The sequence below is a fragment of the Carex rostrata genome, chromosome 7 (genome assembly GCF_964058835.1).
Source record: "Carex rostrata chromosome 7, lpCarRost1.2, whole genome shotgun sequence".
Lineage (NCBI taxonomy): Eukaryota > Viridiplantae > Streptophyta > Magnoliopsida > Poales > Cyperaceae > Carex > Carex rostrata.
Window position 1 is genome coordinate 3,339,418 of NC_135924.1, and position 21,604 is coordinate 3,361,021.

Genomic DNA, 21,604 nt, shown 5'->3' on the forward strand with positions numbered 1-21,604 from the left:
ATGTAAGAAAAATTAATTAGATATTCCTTTGTGTTATTGAAAAATAAAATAAAAAATGCTTTTGATGTGAGTAAATAAAGAAAATATTGTGGTCCTTCTAGTGCAATTAAATTCTAAAATATTATATCTATTTTAAATTTCTTTTTTAAAAGAAGTAATTTCTATGACAAAAGTCAGATTTTTTTTTCCAAAAAAGAAGGATCACAATAGTTTATGTATTTATCTAGAAATGACTTTTAAACCATAATTAATAACTCAGAATAAAATTATATATTATATTTTATACAAAATGACTTTTAAACCATCTACTTTCGAAGAAATATACAAATTATTTCTTATATTTTAATAGAAAAAATAAAAAAAATCATAAACTTTTCTAATTAAATAAAAATCATAAATATACAAAACAATTTCTTTGTTATTTTCGGCGGCCCAATTATTTTCTCAGCCATCGAAATTTTTGACAGTCTAGGCATTTTTAAAATTGTTGATAATACTTGAATATTTATATTATTTTTTATTTAATGTTGGATATTAAAAAAAATCGGCTCTTAACGGCTTGCGGCAGAATCTCATTTCCCCCAAGAATAAATTTATCGTACTAAATTTCTATCAGTAATTAATCATCATTTAAAATATTGTTTTATCAATGTTAAAACAAAAATCTAATTATTTATGATAGTACTTAAGAAATAGAAATAAAAAACATAGTATGGTAATAATGCTATTTAAAAATTGTTCTTGATTTTCGGATCTGAGAATTTATCTTTCACATTGGAATATAATTTTACATAGCACAGTTTCTTCTAATTGAACTAAGTGATTTAACAGGTGGAATGAAAGATTCAATAAATTATTAAAAGGGCAGTAGCATAGTCTCTGATCTGAAGTCCGTCTCATCTGTTATAATAACAAGTCGTAAAGCAAAGGTTTTGCTTTATGCCTTTGTGTTTTCATTTGTTGCATGTACTGCATACCTTGCCTTCTTTGACCCTCCAGTCTGTACCGGCTTTGGTACCAGAGTACCACTGTTCAATAACCATTTCTTTTACCTTTAATACGAGAGAAATGAGAACAAAAAGGAAAAACAATGAAATATTGCTATACATGACTTTGAGTTGAGTTCAATAACTTCTTCGCAATGTCCTTTGTATTGCACTAAATCGGTCAACTAATTTGTACTTAAATTGCTCAACATTGGCCTTGGCACATTTACCAGTATTTAACTCAATTAATTGGATGAGTTTGGGTCAATATTAGTACTGTAGTGCAAAATAGCTTTTTTTTTGTGTTATGTAGTTGTATTGTGCTATATTATTCTGAAAAAAATTAGAAGTAAGAGTTTCTATTTATGATTGGGCCCCAAAAACATTAGAAAGAAGAGCTACTTTATATCCATTGCTTGTTTTTGGAGCTATTTTAAGTCTTGTTTCAATAATTGGCCCCAAAATGTGTCACCAATTTTATATATTGAAGGAAAAGAGAATGTAGCTGGTACGCTACTCTGATTGATGCAGAAAAGACAACGGTGCTATTCTCTGCTACCCAAACAAAATAGGTTTGCACATAATCTTTGCTATTAGCATTGTTATTGCTACTATTGTTATGTGGTAATTATTTGTAATGAGCACAACCTAGTTTTACTTATTTTTTTAATCCAGATGTTGTTACTGTGCATATCAGTGTAATCATATTTTGATTGGATTTGAAGGTGTAAATGTATGTTAATTTTGATTTAGAATCCATTTGGAATTTGCATTTTTGCTCTGTTAAAAGAAAAAAATGTTGTATATAATTCTTGTTATGTTGTAGCAAATTATTTGTTTTTTTTATATTTTCGTGACTTTTAGCGGCGTTTTTGAAGCGCCGGGAAAAGTCTTATTTTTTTATGCTGGGAAAGCCCATTAAACGCCGGGATAGTTCAAACAATTATGGTGAACTTTGGAAACGCCGGGAAAAGTAAAGTTTCGGGCGGCACTTTGGAAACGCTGAGAAAACCTTGGGGAAACGCCGGGAAAAGCCTTTCCCGACACTTGCATTCCCGTATTTCTTGTAGGTTTTTGGTGGCGTTTTTAAGCGCCGTATTTCTTGTAGTGATCATTGGTTCCCTTTACGTTGTTTGTGTATTATTCAAATTTGAAGGTTGTTTTCAGCACCTGTGTAAAGTCATGCAATTTGAAATACGGTCCCATTGAAAATTTATTTGAAAAATATGATCGATTAGAAGACCACAATATAAACGTCACATAATTTAAGGAATAAATTTAGTGAACGACTCAATTTAAATTTCAGTTATTAACATATTTAAATTAACTAATTGATCTCCGATCAAAAGAGTCTGATTCAGCCCAATTAAATTGATTTTTATTAAACCCTATTGATCTCAAATCACCTCCCTCTTTTAATTGATTTTAACCCCCCCCCCCCCCCCCCCCCCCCCTCCAATTATGTCTCTCTGTGGCACATATCTCTCTTGGTTTTTATTCAATTCGATTAAATTCAATTTAACGAGATGAAACCTTCGATCTAAACAGTTAATTATATGAAATCCTTATTTAAAACCAACCCTTCCCCATGCAAATCTTGCAACCCGATTCGAACTTCTTTTGGTCAAAAAAGTTGTTGCATCAAAGGTACTTAAATTATACTATATTTATTATGGATTCCTAGTTTAATAAATTTAAATTTATACCCTAATATGCAATTTCATAAGATCCAAAATTCTAATGAAAAATGAGAAGTTTAAATTACGTTAGCAGCTCGAGAGGAGTCAGGAGATTTCTGCGTTTTTTTCTTTTCTTATACCTTTTATCTGTGTGTTTTTTTTGGTCGCGAGTCAGAGAGACAGAGACACGAGCAGGTTTGTAATTTTTTTTGTTTTTTGGCGTTTCGTTCGACAAACATAGAGAGAGGGAGAAAGAGCCAGCGGTGGTTGAGTCACTTCCAAAAAGTCAACGGCAATAATTGGTAGAGGTATATTAAATTGAATTGATTCCATAAATTAGGCCATCATTTCCAGAAAGTCACTTACGAATTGAATTTAATTGGGCTACAAGGTCAAAGGCCAATTTCGAAGATAGATCAAAGGCTCAAAATTCAGTCTATAAATTAGTTTTGAATTTTTGTAACTGTCCTACCCTGTGCTACATTGCGACCACATGTCTGGCAGAAATATTAGTTAAACAAAGTTTGAGCGAGGCTATATATGGACAAAATTTTAAATCAAATCATTTTCCACATATCTAAACAAGTAGTACGGTTGTAGACGTACTAAACAAGTTCTATAACAATAATATTGGTGGAATGACCAACGTATCTATGGTACAGACTATAACTGTCTCCCTTATGCGCTATTAAATAATCAAAGCAAATTTGTATTAATGTAGATTACGTCATATAGTAAGGAGAAAGTATTAACAAGTAGATAATACGAAGATAGTATTAACAAATTTAAGAAATCAAATATGAATGATGAAATCATGAGTGTAGCAAAAAAAAAAATAAAACAAAAATCTCTGTGTTAAATTATTGAAATAATATTTTCCACCCCCTTAAATTTAAATAATCAAGCATCAGTCTTCATACATGGTTTTAATAGATCCTTCAAAATAAAACCAGCATTATCCATACATGTAAGCAATAAAGTCCATGCTATGCAAATACCAAATATAATGAAAATAACAGATATGAAATATAAATATGGTATACTAAAAATGACAAAAGATAATGATCCTGAAAGCACGACAAATTGCATCCTCAAAATGGCCTATGACTGATTGGATGTCTCCCAAGCTCAGCACATTCCACATATTCTACGTACTTCAAATTCTTAAATGAGCTCCTCAGCTCAACCCAATTGGTTTTCAAATTCTTCAAGTACTTGAGACGCAATGTCTCCACTTCCCACCTTGCATCATTTGTAATTTTTGTAAGCTTTCCGCCTCTAATATATAACAACTTCAACTTTTTTATTAGCTCTGCAGGGTTCAACAACTCTGTTGCCTCAGTTTCTGAATAACATCTTATATCCAACTTTTCCAGATTCTTTGATAAAGAGTCGATCAGTTTCTTATTATTGTCCTTATTTCCTCCCCATATAATGGTCAATACCAAAAGGTTGTCCAGAGGTTTTAAGCCACTGGAATCTTCGAGAACTGAATTTCCGGTGGCAATTCTAATGCTGAGTTTCCAAATTAAGCTTACTCAATTTTGAAAGATGACTTATTTTTATTTCCCATGCTGCCAACCACAAAACCGTTTAATACCTCCAAATTAGAGAGCTCACTTACCCATTTTGGCATATAATCTAATAGGTAGCACTCTCATATATCTAAAATCATCAACTTCTTGAACCAGCTTCCTTGGGGTAATGCCGAATTTATTAATTTTGGTTTGAATATGGATCTTGGTTTCTGCGGTAATTTGTCCAAATTATGACAAGCCTTGAGGTCTAGTATTTTAAAATATTCTAGCTTCCCAATTGATTCATGAAGCTCTTCTATCCTCCAAATGCCTCGCAGGCTAATTAAGTCATGGCTTAGGCATCTATATATGCTATGGTCCATTAGCCCAATAATGACCCAGCCCAGTCCAAACTTCTCTTTAATTAACGCACGGAGCGGCGTTGGATGGTTATGAAAATGAAAAATATTCAAAGATAAGGACAATACAGTATGCCCATTAGCCCAATAGCGAATAATAATAATTGTGAGATTTATATATATAAAATCTGGGTGTTAATGTCTTTGTGGTATAAGAAAAACATTTTATAATAAACTTTTAGTTTTCAATTCTACCTAAATCTTTTCATTTCTTTTCTCTTCTTTACTGTACTTAATTTAAAACAATGACAATCTCAAAGATATGCTATCCCAATAAATAAGTAACCATATATAATTCAATACGTACTATTGCTAGGATCAAAGATAATAATTACTTATTCTTTTCGTTTTGTCCTACCTTTTCCTTTTGATTTGCTTTTTTCTTCTGAAAATTTGAAGATTTAATTTTTCAAAAGAGGTGGAGCATAATGGCAACACAAGGACATTATGAAATACTTTTGCTTTTGCTTTCTTTTCTTTTATTATTTATTGCATCTTTCCTCTTTTATTGCATCATAGTTTTCTTTAATTTTTTGGGGCTTAAAAAAATATTTTACTTGAATAATTCTTGTAGTAAAAATTTCTTGTATATGTAGGATTTTTGAAAATAGCATGTAAAATTAGGATTGAGTGCTATGGAACGCCAACAAAATAGAGAAAACGATATATATACTAACATATCAAATTATATTGCTTGGATCAAAGATTACTCAATTGTTCTTTTCGTTTTGTGGTATATTTTCTTTTGATTTTCTTTTCTCTTTTGTTAATTTGAAGATTTAATTTTTTAAAAGAGGTGGAGCATACTATGAAATACTTTTGCTTTTGCTTTTGCTTTTGATTTCTTTTCTTTTATTCTTTACTTCATATTTCCTCTTTGATGATATAGAAATTCATTGCTTGAGCGACTAGACTTTTGTTGCTTTCTACAATCAAAGTTTTCTTTAATTTGCTGGGGCTTAAAAAATTATTCTACTTGAAGAATAATTGTAGTAAAAAATTCTTCTATATGTAGGATTTCTTGCATGTAAAATTAGGATTTTGTGGCATGGAGGGGTAACAAGCTGTCTTTTATATCATTAGCAACGCCAACAAAATAGAGAAACATAATGGAATCAACTATATAAAATATACAACTTCCAAATAGACTGGATTACTATATATACTGACATAACAAATTATATATTGTACAGTCCTGGCGCACCCAATTGTTAATTAATTAATATCATTCAAAATAGCTACTGCTTTTGTGATAGATGGACTCAATTACGGTGTCTCTGACTTTGCCAATATATGCTGCATGTACTCTATGATTTGCAATTTCATTCCATTTATAGCCTTGGAACATTTGTTAATAATTTATTTTTGTCTTTTTTTCATAATATATTGTTAATTCTGTAAGCATCTTGAAAAAAATCAATTGACTAATTAATTTCTACTAATAATAATGTCATGTGGATTGTTGGAGAATGTGGTTTGGCAACTAAATTTCTTTCATTACATATATTCCTTTGGTTTCTTGTGTACCTTTTCTTTTTTCTTTTCTTTTCTCTTTTGTAAATTTGAAGATTTCATCATTCAAAAGAGATGGAGCATAATGGCACGACAAGGAAGGGGTGAAAATACTTTTGCTTTCTGTAATGTGGAGACACCCATATATTTTAATAATCTGTATCCCAGCAGCAGATAAATACTATATAAGTTACTATATATTATGAAAATATTTATGTATATATCTACGGATATCCGATATTCGATCCGTATCCTTATTATCCGTCTAAAATATGATCCATATACGAATCCGAAAATTAAAAACGGATATGGATATGGTTTACCACTATCTGATCCGTATCCGATCCATTTGCACCCCTAAATATCACCCTAATAATAGTTGACGTAATTCATTAGTATTTTTTCATATTATTTTTAAATTAAAAACTGGTGAATTTAATTACAAAATTTATATATATTTTTTATTTTTTTATTTTTTATTTTTTACAAATGAGCCCGTAGGCGACAAAATTTATATCGAAACATCATATACGGATATGGTCCAATCACTTTCCAAAGTCTATCTTCCAGCTCAGACTGATGGGGCCCCACTAATGATCAATATAAATACAAATGTTAAAGCTCGTTTTGTTTAAGTCGAACCAAAACTCTCCCATTCACCAAAAAATATTAATGGAAGAACCCCAGATAGTTGTAGATGTCCAAGCCTCTCCTCTGTCAGAATCCTCTTCTCTGTCAAAAGCCCCGATAGTTGTAGATGTCCAAGCCTCTCCTCTGTCAGAATCTTCTCCTCTGTCAAAAGCCCCGATAGTTGTAGATGTCCAAGCCTCTCCTCTGTCAGAATCCTCACCTCTGTCAAAAGCCCCTAAAGTTGTAGATCTCGAAGCCTCTCTACAACGTGACCTCGATACATTATGCGACAATGCGAACAAGGCGGAGAACTTCACCATATTTCGCACACCACATAACATTTCCAAAAACAAGAACAATCTCTTTGAGCCCTCTGTCATCTCCATCGGCCCATTCCACCATGGTCAAAAGCACCTCCGAGCCATGGAGGAACAAAAAATGCAGTTCTTGCGGGATTTCTTGTCCCGTTGGGACCACATATGTTTGGATCGTTGTATCTCAGAGATGAAGTCCCTAGAAACGAGAACACGGATGTGTTATAATGAGACGTTTGATGATCTTGACAGCAATGCATTTGTCAATATGATGTTGCTTGACGGATGCTTCGTGCTCGAGTACTTCTCAAAATGGGATGAAGGAAGAAATTTGATTGAGGTTGGCTGGAATTCTCAATTCATAAGACGTGATTTGGTTCTTCAAGAGAACCAAATTCCCTTCTTTATTGTTGACAAGTTGTATGAGCTGATTGGTTTAAATCAAGATGCTAGAATGGATTTTGTTAAATACATTGCTTTTAATTTGTTGCCCTATGGCTCCATAATTCAAGACCCTCGTGCTGAAACTGCATACACCATAACTGAAAACAGTCAAGATGAATTTCCAGATCCTCCAGCTGAAATTCATCATTTGGTCCATCTCTATTACCACTATTTAGTGCCCAACCCAGGGATGCCAGCTGTATTGAGTTCCAAACCACTTGATCTTACCAGAATATTCAGTGCCAATAGAATTATCCAAGGTTTTCTTCATCGGTTTTGTTCAAGGGTGCTCAGAGAAAGATCTCCTCGTTCGACTTCTCGAAGCTCGTCAGTGCCATTGCCAAATTCTACCGGGAATATATCCTCTATGGTGATCCCTTCTGCCACTGAGCTCAAACAAAAGGGCCTGAAATTCGCACAACAGAGCAACCCGCGACATATGCTCGACATATCATTTGAATATGGTGTCTTAAAGATCCCTAGGCTAAAATTCACCGATTCCAGTAAGCTTATTTTTGCAAACCTTATAGCATTTGAACATTCCAAATATGGCAAGGAGAATTCACCGTTTACAAGCTTTGTATATTTTTTGGATAAACTAGTCAACACACCAAATGATGTGATAATATTACAAGAGTGCGAAATCATTGAGAACTGGCTAGGCAGTGAAGAAGAGTTGACTCAATTCATCAACCAGGTCACCGAAAGTACTATTATGTGGGACTCTCACTATTTGGAGGAATTAAATATGGCAGTGAACAGATACATTGGATCAAGTTGGAACAGGCAGCGAGCAAAATTGATTCGTGATTACTTTAGTAGTCCGTGGGCAGCAATTTCTCTCATCGCTGCTTTCATACTTCTAGTTCTTACATGTCTACAATCTTTCTATGCAGTTTATGCCTACAAATTTCCGCCGAGCTCATGATGCTTTAACTTCCACTGTACTATTCGGGGCTTCTAAACTGAACAAGAGAAAAGTGGTGTTACCATGTATGTGAGGAAGGAATTATTTTTTTAATCGTTTTTTTTTTCCTTCCTTGTTTGTCATTCCGGGTAGTGTTCTATCTTGGTTGTCTTTTGTTTTTATGATTTGCTACAAAGTTTTATTCAACAGTACCTTGTAACTCCGTACTCCGTACTATATGTCATTGGTTTGCTTTACTTTGTTTCTTTTATTATTCAATTTCAAAGGTTATTTTTAGCAGTGGTTACAGGCATGTATTGTCTTCTTTGAGAAACTTGGGAGTTGCTGCCAAGCTAATTTTATTGAAATTTAAATAAAGTGCATGAGTTAGTACAAACGCTACAGGGAATGGCATGAGTCAATACAAAACCATTCTCTGTCATCTCCCCTGACATTATTTAATTATTTTAAATCTTTATTTATCATAGATTTAAATTCATTAAAATATTAATCCGAAATAAAATAATTTTTTACAAAATCTACATATTTACATTTAATTGGTTAAAGTCAGAAAACAGTTATGATTGCAGACCTCTGATATTGTTTTTGTAGAAAATCCAATCAAGATGAATTTGGATCTGTAACAGAAAATTCTACGAATTTGAAGGCAAATTTGGAACACATAAAAGTACTTTTACAGCCCTTAATTTGAAGGCAAAGTTTAAGAACGACAAAAATAAAATTTCAAGGTCTTTCAAAAAAAACAAAAATTAAAGAAAATTTACCGTACTAATTTTATATCAATAATCATCATTTGAACTATTGTTCTATCAATGTTAATATGAAAATCCAATTAATTATAATAGAACATATATATGAAACAAAAAAAAAATATGATAATCATGCAATTTAAAAATTATTCTAGAATTCGGATATGAGATTTAATACAATTGTCGACCAATGACTTATCTTTCATTTCGAAATATAATTTTAAAGAGCACACTTTCTTCACTTCCAAATGACTGGTCCCACTTTCTTTTTTAAAATATAAAAGAGCTTGCAGAACAATTAAAATTTTGTTCTGAAACTGATATATTAAAAGATAAATTTTGTAAGTGAGATCGTTAGGAGGATATATCAAAACACTTATGTTACATATATCTTTATGGTCATTTTAGTTTTTGAATATATTTAACACATACATCTAGTTTCTAATGTATATTTTATTGTATCTACATTCTTAGCAGTTGAATTTTAAGAGCACAATTCTTTTTAGCATCCATCTTTAATAACATAAACTGTTTCTCATCAACAAATCTGTACAATTACTACAAGATTTATCCTTCCTGTGTAAATTTCAAGGATAATTTATAGTTTACCCATACAAATTAACTTCTATAATAACCAACTAGTATCCTACATGTAAGTTGCAACAGGAACAGGCCACACTATGGGAGAAATTGTGTAAACAAGGGGGGTACTTAGCTTAGCAAGTTTTCTTATTAAAATTTAGTTTCAGGTTTGTGCTGGCATAGGTTTCATTCTCTATTTGCAGTCTAATGGTGATGCTCAGTGTACTAATGTGGTGGAGTCAAACCTGTATGAACTTGTTTACTATATGTAACCTGGCAGCCTCTGCCTAGTCTTTTCAAAAAAAGTTGCAACAGGAACATATTATTAAACCAGACATTGTGCCAACTAGTATCATCATCACCTAGCAGCCGCTGCCTGGTTTTTACAGAAAAAAAAAAAAGCCAGGCATTGCGTCCCTTAGAAGTATCTTCATTTAGATTAAACTATGATTACCTTTAATTTATAACGAAAATTAGCCATATGTTATATCTCATTATCATTTTTTTAAAATCGGAACAATGGCCAAGGTTTGTTCGAAACGTTAGATACTAGACCCATAATTTGGGCTTAAACTCCGTACCCAACTTCAAATAAGGCCAACTTTGGTCAATAGGCTTTACTAAAGAAATAGTGAGCCTTTTCAGCTGTCAACTATTTCCCACCTTTGTGATTCTTTCATTTTAAAATAAATTTTATTTTATTTTCTTATGAGTAATAGTTGTTTTGCTGGTCTCGGATCGCGCCACTGCACATTTTGGGTTATTGTGGAGTGACACACAGGGATTTCTGGGGACAAAATTATTAGATTCGCTGAATTCATTGGGCTTCACATGGGCTTGTAGACTACTGGACCTATATCCTTGATGAATTTTGTTCTAGCAAGTCACACCTACCTTTAGCCCTTTAACACCTGATATGTTCGAGTAAATGCACCACTACCTTCATCCTTCATCAAGATAAGGTTATAAGTGCGGATCTTAATAGCCATAATAAACATCGAGTAGTGGAGTTGAACTAGGGTGTTCATAAGCTCATCAAAAAATTTTAGTGAGCTTAACTTTAAACGACAGATTCAAACTGTTGATACTTATTTACTTCACAAATGCTATATTTAGATCTCAAATTTATATATTTTAAAATTAATTTAGTATAAAGTTAAGTGGTAACAAAATTTTTTTTTTTTTAAATTAACTTATAAATCTATTTTTTTTAACAGCTTGACTTTATACTTAATTAATTCAAAAATTTATAAATTTGACATGTCATTTAAAGGTCAACCACACACACGGTCATATAAAATGCAACCACGAACGAAAGAAACATGTATTCATACACAATTTCTTAATAACAAACTATGTAAGTTCTTCTCGGATCTTACAGCACGGAATCAACCGGGTATGATTATGCTCAATCTCCACACATGGTATTGTATTTAGAAACCGTGTACGCTTCATTTGCGCTCTAGATCTCAATCAACCCTGCTCAAAACAATCTCATATTTTGCATGACTGACGTTTGTGTCATATTTATTTGTAATTATATCAGTACTGGAAAGAATACAGACTCGCAGCGGATCCGGTTTCCTAGTTCTACCCATACCTGTTCGGAGAGCAAGCCGACACCAATAATTGTCCCTTTGCAATAATGTTGAACTACCCTCCTCTCGTATTAGTGTTGACTCCCAAGTCTTCTTGATACTAAGTCTAGTACAGACATGTCCTCCTCCCATTAACTGATGAACCGTCTTAACAAACACAAATGTTATAACTTAATAGAAACGCATATGTTATGTGTTGGCATGACAAGGCCCATGTTCCACTAAAAAAAAAAAAAAAAAAAGGCCCATGTAATATTTATTGATTGCAATAACATATTATGTAGAAGTAGTGAGACACTGAATTTTAATCGCTCAAATGAAATTGTGTCATATTTATTTGTCATTATGTCAGTACCAGAAAGAATACATACTTGCTTTTCTATGAGAAAAGCAGCGGAACCGGTTTCCTAGTTCTACCCATAAACCTGTATGCAGAGCAAGCCGACACCAATAATTGTGCCTTTGAAATAATGCTGAACTACCCTCCTCTCGTATTGAGTGTTGACTCCGTCTTCTTGATACAGTCTAGTACAGACATGTCCTCCTATCATTAACTGACGAACCGTCTTAACAAGGACAAATGTTATAACTTAATAAAAACGCACATGCAATGTATTGGCTGACAAGGACAAATATTACATATTGGGCCCATGTATCATTTATTGATTGCAATAACATATTAATTAGAAGATATATCATATATATATATATATAGGAGGGATCCACTTGCATCTTTTTTTGGTGACACAGGATTATATCCTACATTTTCAAAATCCAAACAGTTGATCCAACCCGTTCAACATGATAAATATATTAAAATGTGCTTGCAGGTCAAATTTTACATTTTATTTTTTATTTTTTTACAATTGATTAAGATGGGCACAAAAATTCAATGGTCTGAAAACAATGATTTTGTAAAATACTTAATAAATAGTAAATATAAAAAAAATGTAAAATTTGATCTGCATGCACATTTTAATATATCCATCATGTTGAACGGTTTGGATTGACTATTTGGACTTGAAAATTTTTAAAATGTAGATTGTAATTCGTTGTCACAAAAAATAGTGTACGTGGATCCCTCCTTATATATATATATATATATATAAACTGTATCCAGATTTTGTAGTATAAAAGTCTGTAGTTATGTAGTAGGTAAAAATTCTGAACTTTTTGCTGGTCCTGCATGTAAACTTCGTAGACATTACTAAATTAGATCAAAGTATTTTATATTGCTTATTAAGTGATCTAAAAGATTTTCGCATGTAAATTTACAGTTCATTTAATTTTTTTAGATTATATATTTTGTGGATTTAAATCCATGATAAAATTTCAACATTTGAAGGCTTGAATCAAAATATATTCCAAAATTTGTTTATTCTGAAATTTCAGCATATTATTAAATTTACATGACTTATTAATTATGATTGTTTTATAGAAATTGCTATTATATAACATAATTATATTGTATTAGATATAATTTTTTTAAAGCAAATCTCATGAACAATTCTAGTTTTATATAGTTTAATTTAAACATAAATAGTAAAAATTTTGGATTAAAGGCTAGGTTAATTTGATTGAATGATTCTATAAAATAATATATATGTTTTGTTAATTAAAATGCTTTAAGCCCTCTTTCCGACATATTTTTATTTCTCATTTTTCATCTTGGATGTCCTCCAAGTACTAAACAAATATTGATAAGGTTTCACTTTTGAAACATCAATTATTGAGATAACAAGTTATAATTTTTCTGACTTGCAATAAATTCTTCCTACCAGATCCATTATAATTAAATGTCTCACTTATGAAAACACTTGGAAGGTTTCATTTTTCTTTTCTTATTTTTAATTGAGATAACAGGCAATAATGAAATATTTGTTTGGGGGTTATAAACTAATGAACCATTTAGTTCCAGTGCAGACAATAATGAACCATTTCTTTGGGGGTTATAAAATAATGATAAATGTATATTAAATTACCCTTAGCAATACTAAAAGCTTAGAAAGTAAGTAGAAATATATAATGAAATAAATTTAGTACAAGAACAACATTCTCCAAAATCTAGTTAAGAAAAAATGTTGAATTTTCATTTTTTTGTGCATGAAAATTATGTATGCACAATAATTACAAGAGAGCTTGTGAAAGTAATGTTCCAGCTCCAACGTTAACGTCAACTTAGTTGGCAATGTAGATTAAATTAACTCTTGCCATTATACTCGGTTACTATGGCTGTTTATAAATCACATATTTCAGTGTTTTACTTTTGGAGATCTGAAACAGTTCTTTTGTAAGAATCGTGTATATTAATTATATATAGACACGGGCCTCCAACTGTACATAATATATCGTCATTTTCATACACAATGCGTGCAAACACAGTTGCAGAACCGTGTGTCATTAGCTTTTTTTTTACCGTGTATAGTAACGTTTTCTGTAGTATTTAGGCACTGAATTTTAATCACTCGGCTAAGATTGTATCAAATTTATTTGTAATTCGGTGCAGTACCTAGATACGAATTCACGTTTCCTAGTTCTACCCATAAATATGTCTAACTAATAATTGTCCCTTTGCAGTAACGTCGAACTACCCTCCTGTTTTATTGTGTTGACTCCAAGTCTTCTTGATATAGTAAGTATAGTAGAAACATGTCCTGTCAACCAGTCTTATCATTAAAACATGGATAACAAGGACAAATGTTATAACTTCATGATAATTAAAAACGCACATGCTATATGGCTGAGAAGGGCAAATATTACATATAGGCCCATCTATTATTTATTGATTGCAATAACATGTTAGTAGAAGATGGATCATATATATATATATATATATGTTAACTGTATCCATGCAGATTCGTAGTTCATATATTTTTTTTTTTTTGAGAGCAAAATTAGTCTAATATTGGATATACTTCAAGGTTTTATTGATATCTTTTTTGTTATGAAATAGTTTTGAAATGCAAAAATACAAGTAATATGAAATTTTGCATATAAGCTCATATTTTTTTTATTGGTTCCAGTAAATAATTTGTATAGGATAGCGGAAATGTCTTTATACCTCACTATACATATCAAGTTGGGTTTAAATTATTTTCTAAATATTCATTTCATCTATAGAAGCAGAATGAGTTCAACATTTCATCTATATAAAAAATGTTGAATTTTTATTTTCTTATGCATGAAGGATATATATGCAAAATAATTGAAAGAGGGTGAAGGTCATGTTCTAGCTCTACTGTTAACGTCAGCTTAGTTGGGGCTGGACCCATCAGTCACTTATGGAGGAGGCCAACAGCATGGCAATGGAATAGATGTAGATTAAACTAAATCTTGTCATTATACTCGGTTATTATTGTTGTTTATAAATCACCTGTTTTAGTGTTTTTCTTTTGGAGATCTAACACGGTTCTTTTGTAATCTCGAAATATTTTCAAAAGTAATTATTGATTAATCTAATTTTTTGGTCAGATCATGCTGGGAACCCTCGAAAGAATGAATTTACATGAAAATCTTAATTCGTTGGACTTGCCCAAAATATTTGGAACTCAGTTATTTCTCTCAGGTGAAATAATAAAATCACACTAATAATAGTTGACGTAATTCATCAGTATTTTTGCATTAAATTTTGAAATTAAAGGGACCGGTGAACTTAATTACAAAATTTATGTCAAACCATCATATACTTTTTAATATAATTGATACAACCATCAGCATTGGAACATTTTTTTTTTTCTTTTTGACGGAGCTGGTCTATTTCTTTTTCGTGAATTTTTTGTTACGAAGTTAGGAAGACTTAACTTTCTCTGAATTCGTTGTTCAAATCGTGGCTCACTGTTAGAACTTTATTTCAGGGAAGAGTTTTCAATAATGCAAGGGCTTTGTTGAAAAGTAGCATTTTTTATTTTTTTATAGTTGAAGGTTATTATGTATGCAAAATAATTAGAATAGAGCTGGTGAAGGACCTATCTCTTTCCAAGCTCTATCTTCCAGCTCAGCGTAATCGGTGCTTTTCAAAGATGTGTCTGATGTTTTGTTTTCTTCTTATTTTCTTTTTCTTTTCAAAGAATAAAATTACCTAACATGTTGATGACGTAAATTATTTGCTTGTCGTTTTATTCAATTAATTTCGATAATTCTCAAATTAGTTGTTGAATATAATTTGTTTTTTTCAATAAATACATAAGCATGTGTGAGGATGGTGGGAGAAAATTAATGTGACCAAGTGGTTGTTTTGAATAATATATTAAGAATTGAGAAATAGCCGCCGTACTAAATGATAAGAGCAGGGAATTGATTGCAAATAATGAGATATTTTTAGAAAAAAAGAAAAAAAGAGTAAGGTAGGAAAGAAGAAGTGTCATTTGATATGTTTTTGAATATCAAGAGAGGTCACCTCCCCAGACTACAGAGTACCAAATTTTTTATTAATACCCTCTAAAAATTTTCTAACTTCAAAAATTAATTAATTTAAAAATTTAGTACTTAATCACGTTCATTATTTTCCTTTATTGGAGTAAGGCTGAAATTAATAGGCTATCTGCACTTTACTCCACCATTACGCAGTGCCAAAAGAAATTAATTGCGCAACGTATATATAGTGCAGGATTTAAATTTAAAAAAGATCAGATTCAACAAACTAATTCACAAATGAATTTTTAGTAGTCATTAATTACCACGGTCAGTTGGAACATCATAACTAGTAAATTAGAAGGATCATATATTAGTTGTATTATAAGAGTTTGTAAGTGATGATATTATACAAACTTTCTCAGTCCAGAAAAATATAAATTATTATAGCCAAATAATTTCAAAAGCAATTATCGATTAATCTAATTTTTATATATTAAGATCATATATTGTGGAACCCTCGAAGGAGGAAGCTCAGATATAGTGTAATGAATTAAAGCGTCATAGAACTACTTTCAAATGAAAGTAATTACATGAAAATCTTCGTAATGTGGACACCCATATGTTTCATTGCTTTACTTTATTTCGTAGTATATATATTTCATTTTGAGAATAAAATAAGTCAATATTAGATATACTTCTAGGTTTTATTGATATCTTTTTATGATGAATTAGTTTCAAAACGCAAAAATACAATTAATATCAAGTTGGTTGCACTGAATCATTTTTATGGGATAGCGGAAATATTCAAGGTGTATTTAAACCTTACTAACCATATCAAGTTGGATTTACATTATTTTCTAAATATTCATCTCATCTATACAAGTAGAATGAGTCCAATATAGATTAAATTTTGAGATCATTGATATATGTATATATATAATATAGAGTACGGCTAACGCGCTTCCTCTAGCATATGGGCCGAAATGCTTCCGGTGAAAATTTAAAATTTCAAAATCCAAAAAGTCGATCTGAACCGTTCATCTTCTTCTCCATATTAATATCTGCTTGGAGACCAAATTTTACATTTTTCTAAATTTTTTTACTATTTATTAAGCCACTTTGAAAATCGCTGATCCAATGGTTTTACTGTTTTGTTAAGTCACCGTTGGATCAGCGATTTTCAAAGTGGCTTAATAAATAGTAAAAAATTTCAGAAAAATGTAAAATTTGGTCTCCAAGCAGATATTAATATGGAGAAGGAGATGAACGGTTCAGATCGACTTTTTAGATTTTGAAATTTCAAATTTTCACCGGAAGCATTTCGGCCCATATGCTAGAGGAAGCGCGTTAGCCGTACTCTATATATATATATATATATATATATATATATATATAATTATTTTATGTTTACACCATATCTTTATACAATAATTTTTCAAGAGAAATAATTGTAATTCCTAAATTATTGTAGATGTGGGATTTATGAAAAGAGGAGGGTTCAAATGCACCCAAATTTTTGTGCACCCAAATGCACCCTATATTTCAAAAAAAAATTCTCCGTTTTCAAAGTCCGAATAGTCAATCCGAACAGTTAGATGTGATCTATATATTACGACGTGCTTGGAGACCAAATTTTACATTTTTTGGAATTTTTTTACTATTTATTAAGCCACTTTGAAAATCGCTGATTTTACATTTTCTGGACCATTGGATCAGCGATTTTCAAAGTGGCTTAATAAATAGTAAAAAAATTCCAAAAAATATAAAATTTGGTCTCCAAGCACATCTTAATATATAGATCGTATCTAATGGTTCGGATTGACTATTCGGACTTTAAAAATGGAGAAAAAAAATAGGATGCATTTGGATGCACAAAAATTTGGGTGCATTTGAACCCTCCTCTTATGAAAATACCAAGTAAAAGTTAGATATAGGAATTCCTAAATTATTATAGATTTTCAAAATAAAACATACCACATGGAAAGTCAGATACTGTGGGAATATATGTATATATAATGATTATGAGATTATTTCTAAAAATGAAATATTAAACTTATTTTTCTCTAAGTCTAATATTAGATACAATTAAATTTTGATGAATTATTTTTGAAACGGAAAAATACAATTAATATCAAATTTTGATGATTTACTGCAACCAATAAAAAAATGCGAGGTTATATGCAAAATTTGATATTAATTGTACTTTTGCGTTAAGTTCAAAACTAATTAATCAAAATTTAATTGCATCTAATATTAGACTTATTTTTCTCTAAAAATGAAATATATATACTTCAAAATATGGATATAGTAAACATATATGATCTATCTTGAATTTTTTTTAAAATCATAATTAGAAAAAAGATTTTTTTAAAACAAAATTTATTACTTTTTTTTTTTTTACAAAAACCATAAGGACTGAAATGCCATTTGGCCGATCACGTAGGCGCTGTTATGTGTAGCGCGTGATTGAGGTCATGTAGGCGCTGTTATGTGTAGCGCATGACTTAAAACCAAAAATGAGTTTCAGTTGATCGCGTAGGCGCTGTTATGTGTAGCGTGCAATCGGGTCATGTAGGCGCTGTTATGTGTAGAGCATGATCGAGGCATAGAGCGATCTGTGTGAATTGCCCAATCATACTATTGTATTACCCTTACCTTTGTAATTATCTATGTATTGCATTTAATATAATTGTTTGTTAATAAAGCACGACTATATAATAGGGATGCACAACTAAATTGGATTGAACTTTTACATCTATTGCACATGAGCATTGCATGTCATAATATTTATTTCGCTTGATTGTTATTGCTATAAATTGTTTCTATGACTTGTTGGTTTTCTTTCGCGGTATTTGAGCATTTCTGAAAGAGAACTTATATTTTTGTTTCTTGACTGATTATAGTTGGTAACTTAGATTCTTGGACTCTTAGATTATTATTGTGGTCTATATTTTGGTGCTCGGTGTTGTTTTAGTTTCAGTTGGTCGGATCTACGGATAACTCAACTGGAACTAAATACCGCACTGGGAGATTATAAATCTCTCACCGTTCCACTCTGTGGGTTCCAGGTACAAATAGCGAGATATGCAATTGAGAGGTCGAACTTGAAGACTCGCGGGATTTGCCGCGGAGAAGGTTATTTGTTTATTGTTAATAAATCTGCTATGGTATTTCGTTTGTATATTATTACCATAACAGGTTTATTCTTCGATTTATAATTACATGTATAAAACTGAAAAGAAGGTTCCTTCTTTTATTGTGGCTCTTACCTTTGTCATTGGTAATGTATGTATATTTATAATTATGTATTGATGATTAAATCGCCTTGCGCTAATGAGCGCGGCGGGTTGTCAGTCCTATTATCGGAATGTGACAAGCCATGTCCACTCTATGTATTCAAACAAACATAATAAATAAACTAAGTAACAATCTAATAATTATCCCGCCCGTGTTTTCCCGTTTTATTCTCATCTTGTCAATCCACATTTGTCTTTACCACCTCGAATGCACACAAATAAAGTGGTACGGGTGAGAGCTCGAACAAACTCTCTGTGCAGGTTTTTAGTTCCAATCCAAATCTTTGTAAAATTTTCTTTAGATATCAATTCAATTAATGAAGTCTACCCAAGATGCACTAATTTAGTTATTTATTTAAAACAAAATTTCCTTTTTCCTTAACATTTTATTTTCTTTAGATGTCATATCAACAACGCAAACAAATTGGACTTGACTGTCACCCTGATAGAAAAAACCACAAGCAAATTAGGGTTAGATATAGGTGACCGCGAAGTACCTCAAGGAGTCTGCCATGTTAACGTGGAGTCTTATGAATCAATGTAAACATATCAGCCATGATTCACTAATTGAATCCTATCCTTTTCAATCACACATATTATGTTCCTTTCAATAACAATCATCACCTATTCACACATATCATATTCATTGGTTTGATTTCTAGAAGTCAAAATCTGTTGGTCAATGCGATATGCTCCTATCTCTATATCTCATTCAGCACTGGTGGTCTAAATAAATGCAAAATATTTTCAATATGCACAATTCATCTAACAACTACAAACATAAATACTTAACCAAAACAGCAAGATAATTTAGTAACTATCCAAGATAAGTGCACCACACCAGGAATTCCGTAGGTTCTTGGACTGTACACTTTAAGTTTTTCACGTTTCTCAATATCTAGACTTGAACCTAACTTATTTACTTACTAGCTAACTTTAATTAATATCGTTTCTAAATAATTAATATTTTTATTATTTAATTATTTTAAATCTTTTTTATCATAAATTTAAATTCATTAAAATATTAAATCCGAAGATAAATAATTTATTAAAAATTCTGGATATATATTGACATTTGATTGGTTAAAGTTAGAAAATAGTTCTAATTCGAAACTGGAGATCATGGGGATAGAAAAAATAAAATTAAATTTGAATGGGGATATTGGATATGTAAAAGAAGCACCGTGTCAAGAAAGTGTCATAACTCATGAAGAATTTGCTCATGACCCATGAAGGATTAGATCATGACTCATGAAGGACTCGTCAGATTATATTGCTCATGACCCATGAAGTATTAGATCATGACTCATGAAGGACTCGTCAGATTATATTGCTCATGACCCATGAAGTATTAGATCATGACTCATGAAGGAATCGTCAAATTAGATTTTGCTGATAAGGAAATAAATTTCATGTATATTTCGGCCTAGTATTAGAGAGTAGTAAATCAATGTTAGATTGTTTCCATTATTAAAAAAAATTATTTCCTTACTTGGAGATGTAATAGCTGTATTGCTCTATGATATAAGGAGCATATGCAACTCTTAATCGATCAATTCTGTAATACAAAAAATGTGATAATAAATAAAATTGGGAGGGAAGGGAGTTCATGGGAGCGCTGTGTTCTTTAGTTTTATTTCATTAAATTTGTCATGGTATCAGAGCAAAGTTGTAACCTGTTGATATAGTTAGGAGAATCGGAGTCCTTCTTGTCCCCTCTCTGTTCTCCATTACTATATTGATCTAAGGTGTTACGCTTCAAGCTTGTGAAGACTAATGGTGAATGAAATTGAAAAAACAGATGAGACTAAGGAAGAGGAAATTGACACTGCTGCTCTAATCAAACACATGGCGAAAATGATGGCTCAGATGGCAGAGATGCAAACAGCAGCCATGAGCACCTCCCAAACATTGGCGACTCGAGTTCTACCTCAGGCAGTTGGCGCAACAGAGGGAAATATACATCCTAATCCCATTGATGCAAGATTCGATGGCACAAACTACTCCTTCTGGTGTCAGGCTGTAGAGATGTATGTCCGTGGTCGTGAAAAACTAAGACACCTTACAAGTGAACCAGCTCCACCGGCTATAACTGATGCGGCTTACCACCGATGGGCAACCGATTATGTAGTTGTGAAAGGGTGGCTGATTAGTTCACTAGAGACTCGATTAAGAGGAAACTATATCGGGTATCCTACTGCACGAGATGTGTGGAAGTCAATTGCCACAACTTATCATGATGGTGAGGACGAGGCTCATCTTCACGCTCTTCACAGGCAAGTCAGCCAGGTCAGACAAGGAGGGCGAGCACTTGAAGAATATTTCAATGAGCTCCAAAAACTGTGGCAGGAGATCGACTTTAGGAGTCCAAATCCAATGGAATATGCCATGGATATTGACAAATTCAATCTGTTCATTCAGAAAACAAGAGTGTACACGTTTCTGGATGGGTTAGATGATGCTCTGGATGGAGTAAGGGCACAAATCGTGCAAATCCGACCTTTTCCCAATGTTCAACAAGCATATGGCAATGTCAGAAGGGAAGCAATTCGTCAAAGTGTGATGATAAAAGGGGGAGCACCAAACACACTTGCCCT

At 31.8% G+C, this 21,604-nt stretch overlaps 1 protein-coding gene across 1 annotated transcript; it reads left to right on the forward strand.

Annotated features, from left to right (window-relative positions):
- Positions 1–6,785: 6,785 nt before the first annotated feature.
- LOC144556673 (UPF0481 protein At3g47200-like) lies at positions 6,786–8,429 on the forward strand. The gene has a single exon (XM_078305063.1). The coding sequence runs from the start codon at positions 6,786–6,788 to the stop codon at positions 8,427–8,429; it is 1,644 nt and encodes a 547-aa protein (XP_078161189.1).
- Positions 8,430–21,604: the final 13,175 nt, after the last annotated feature.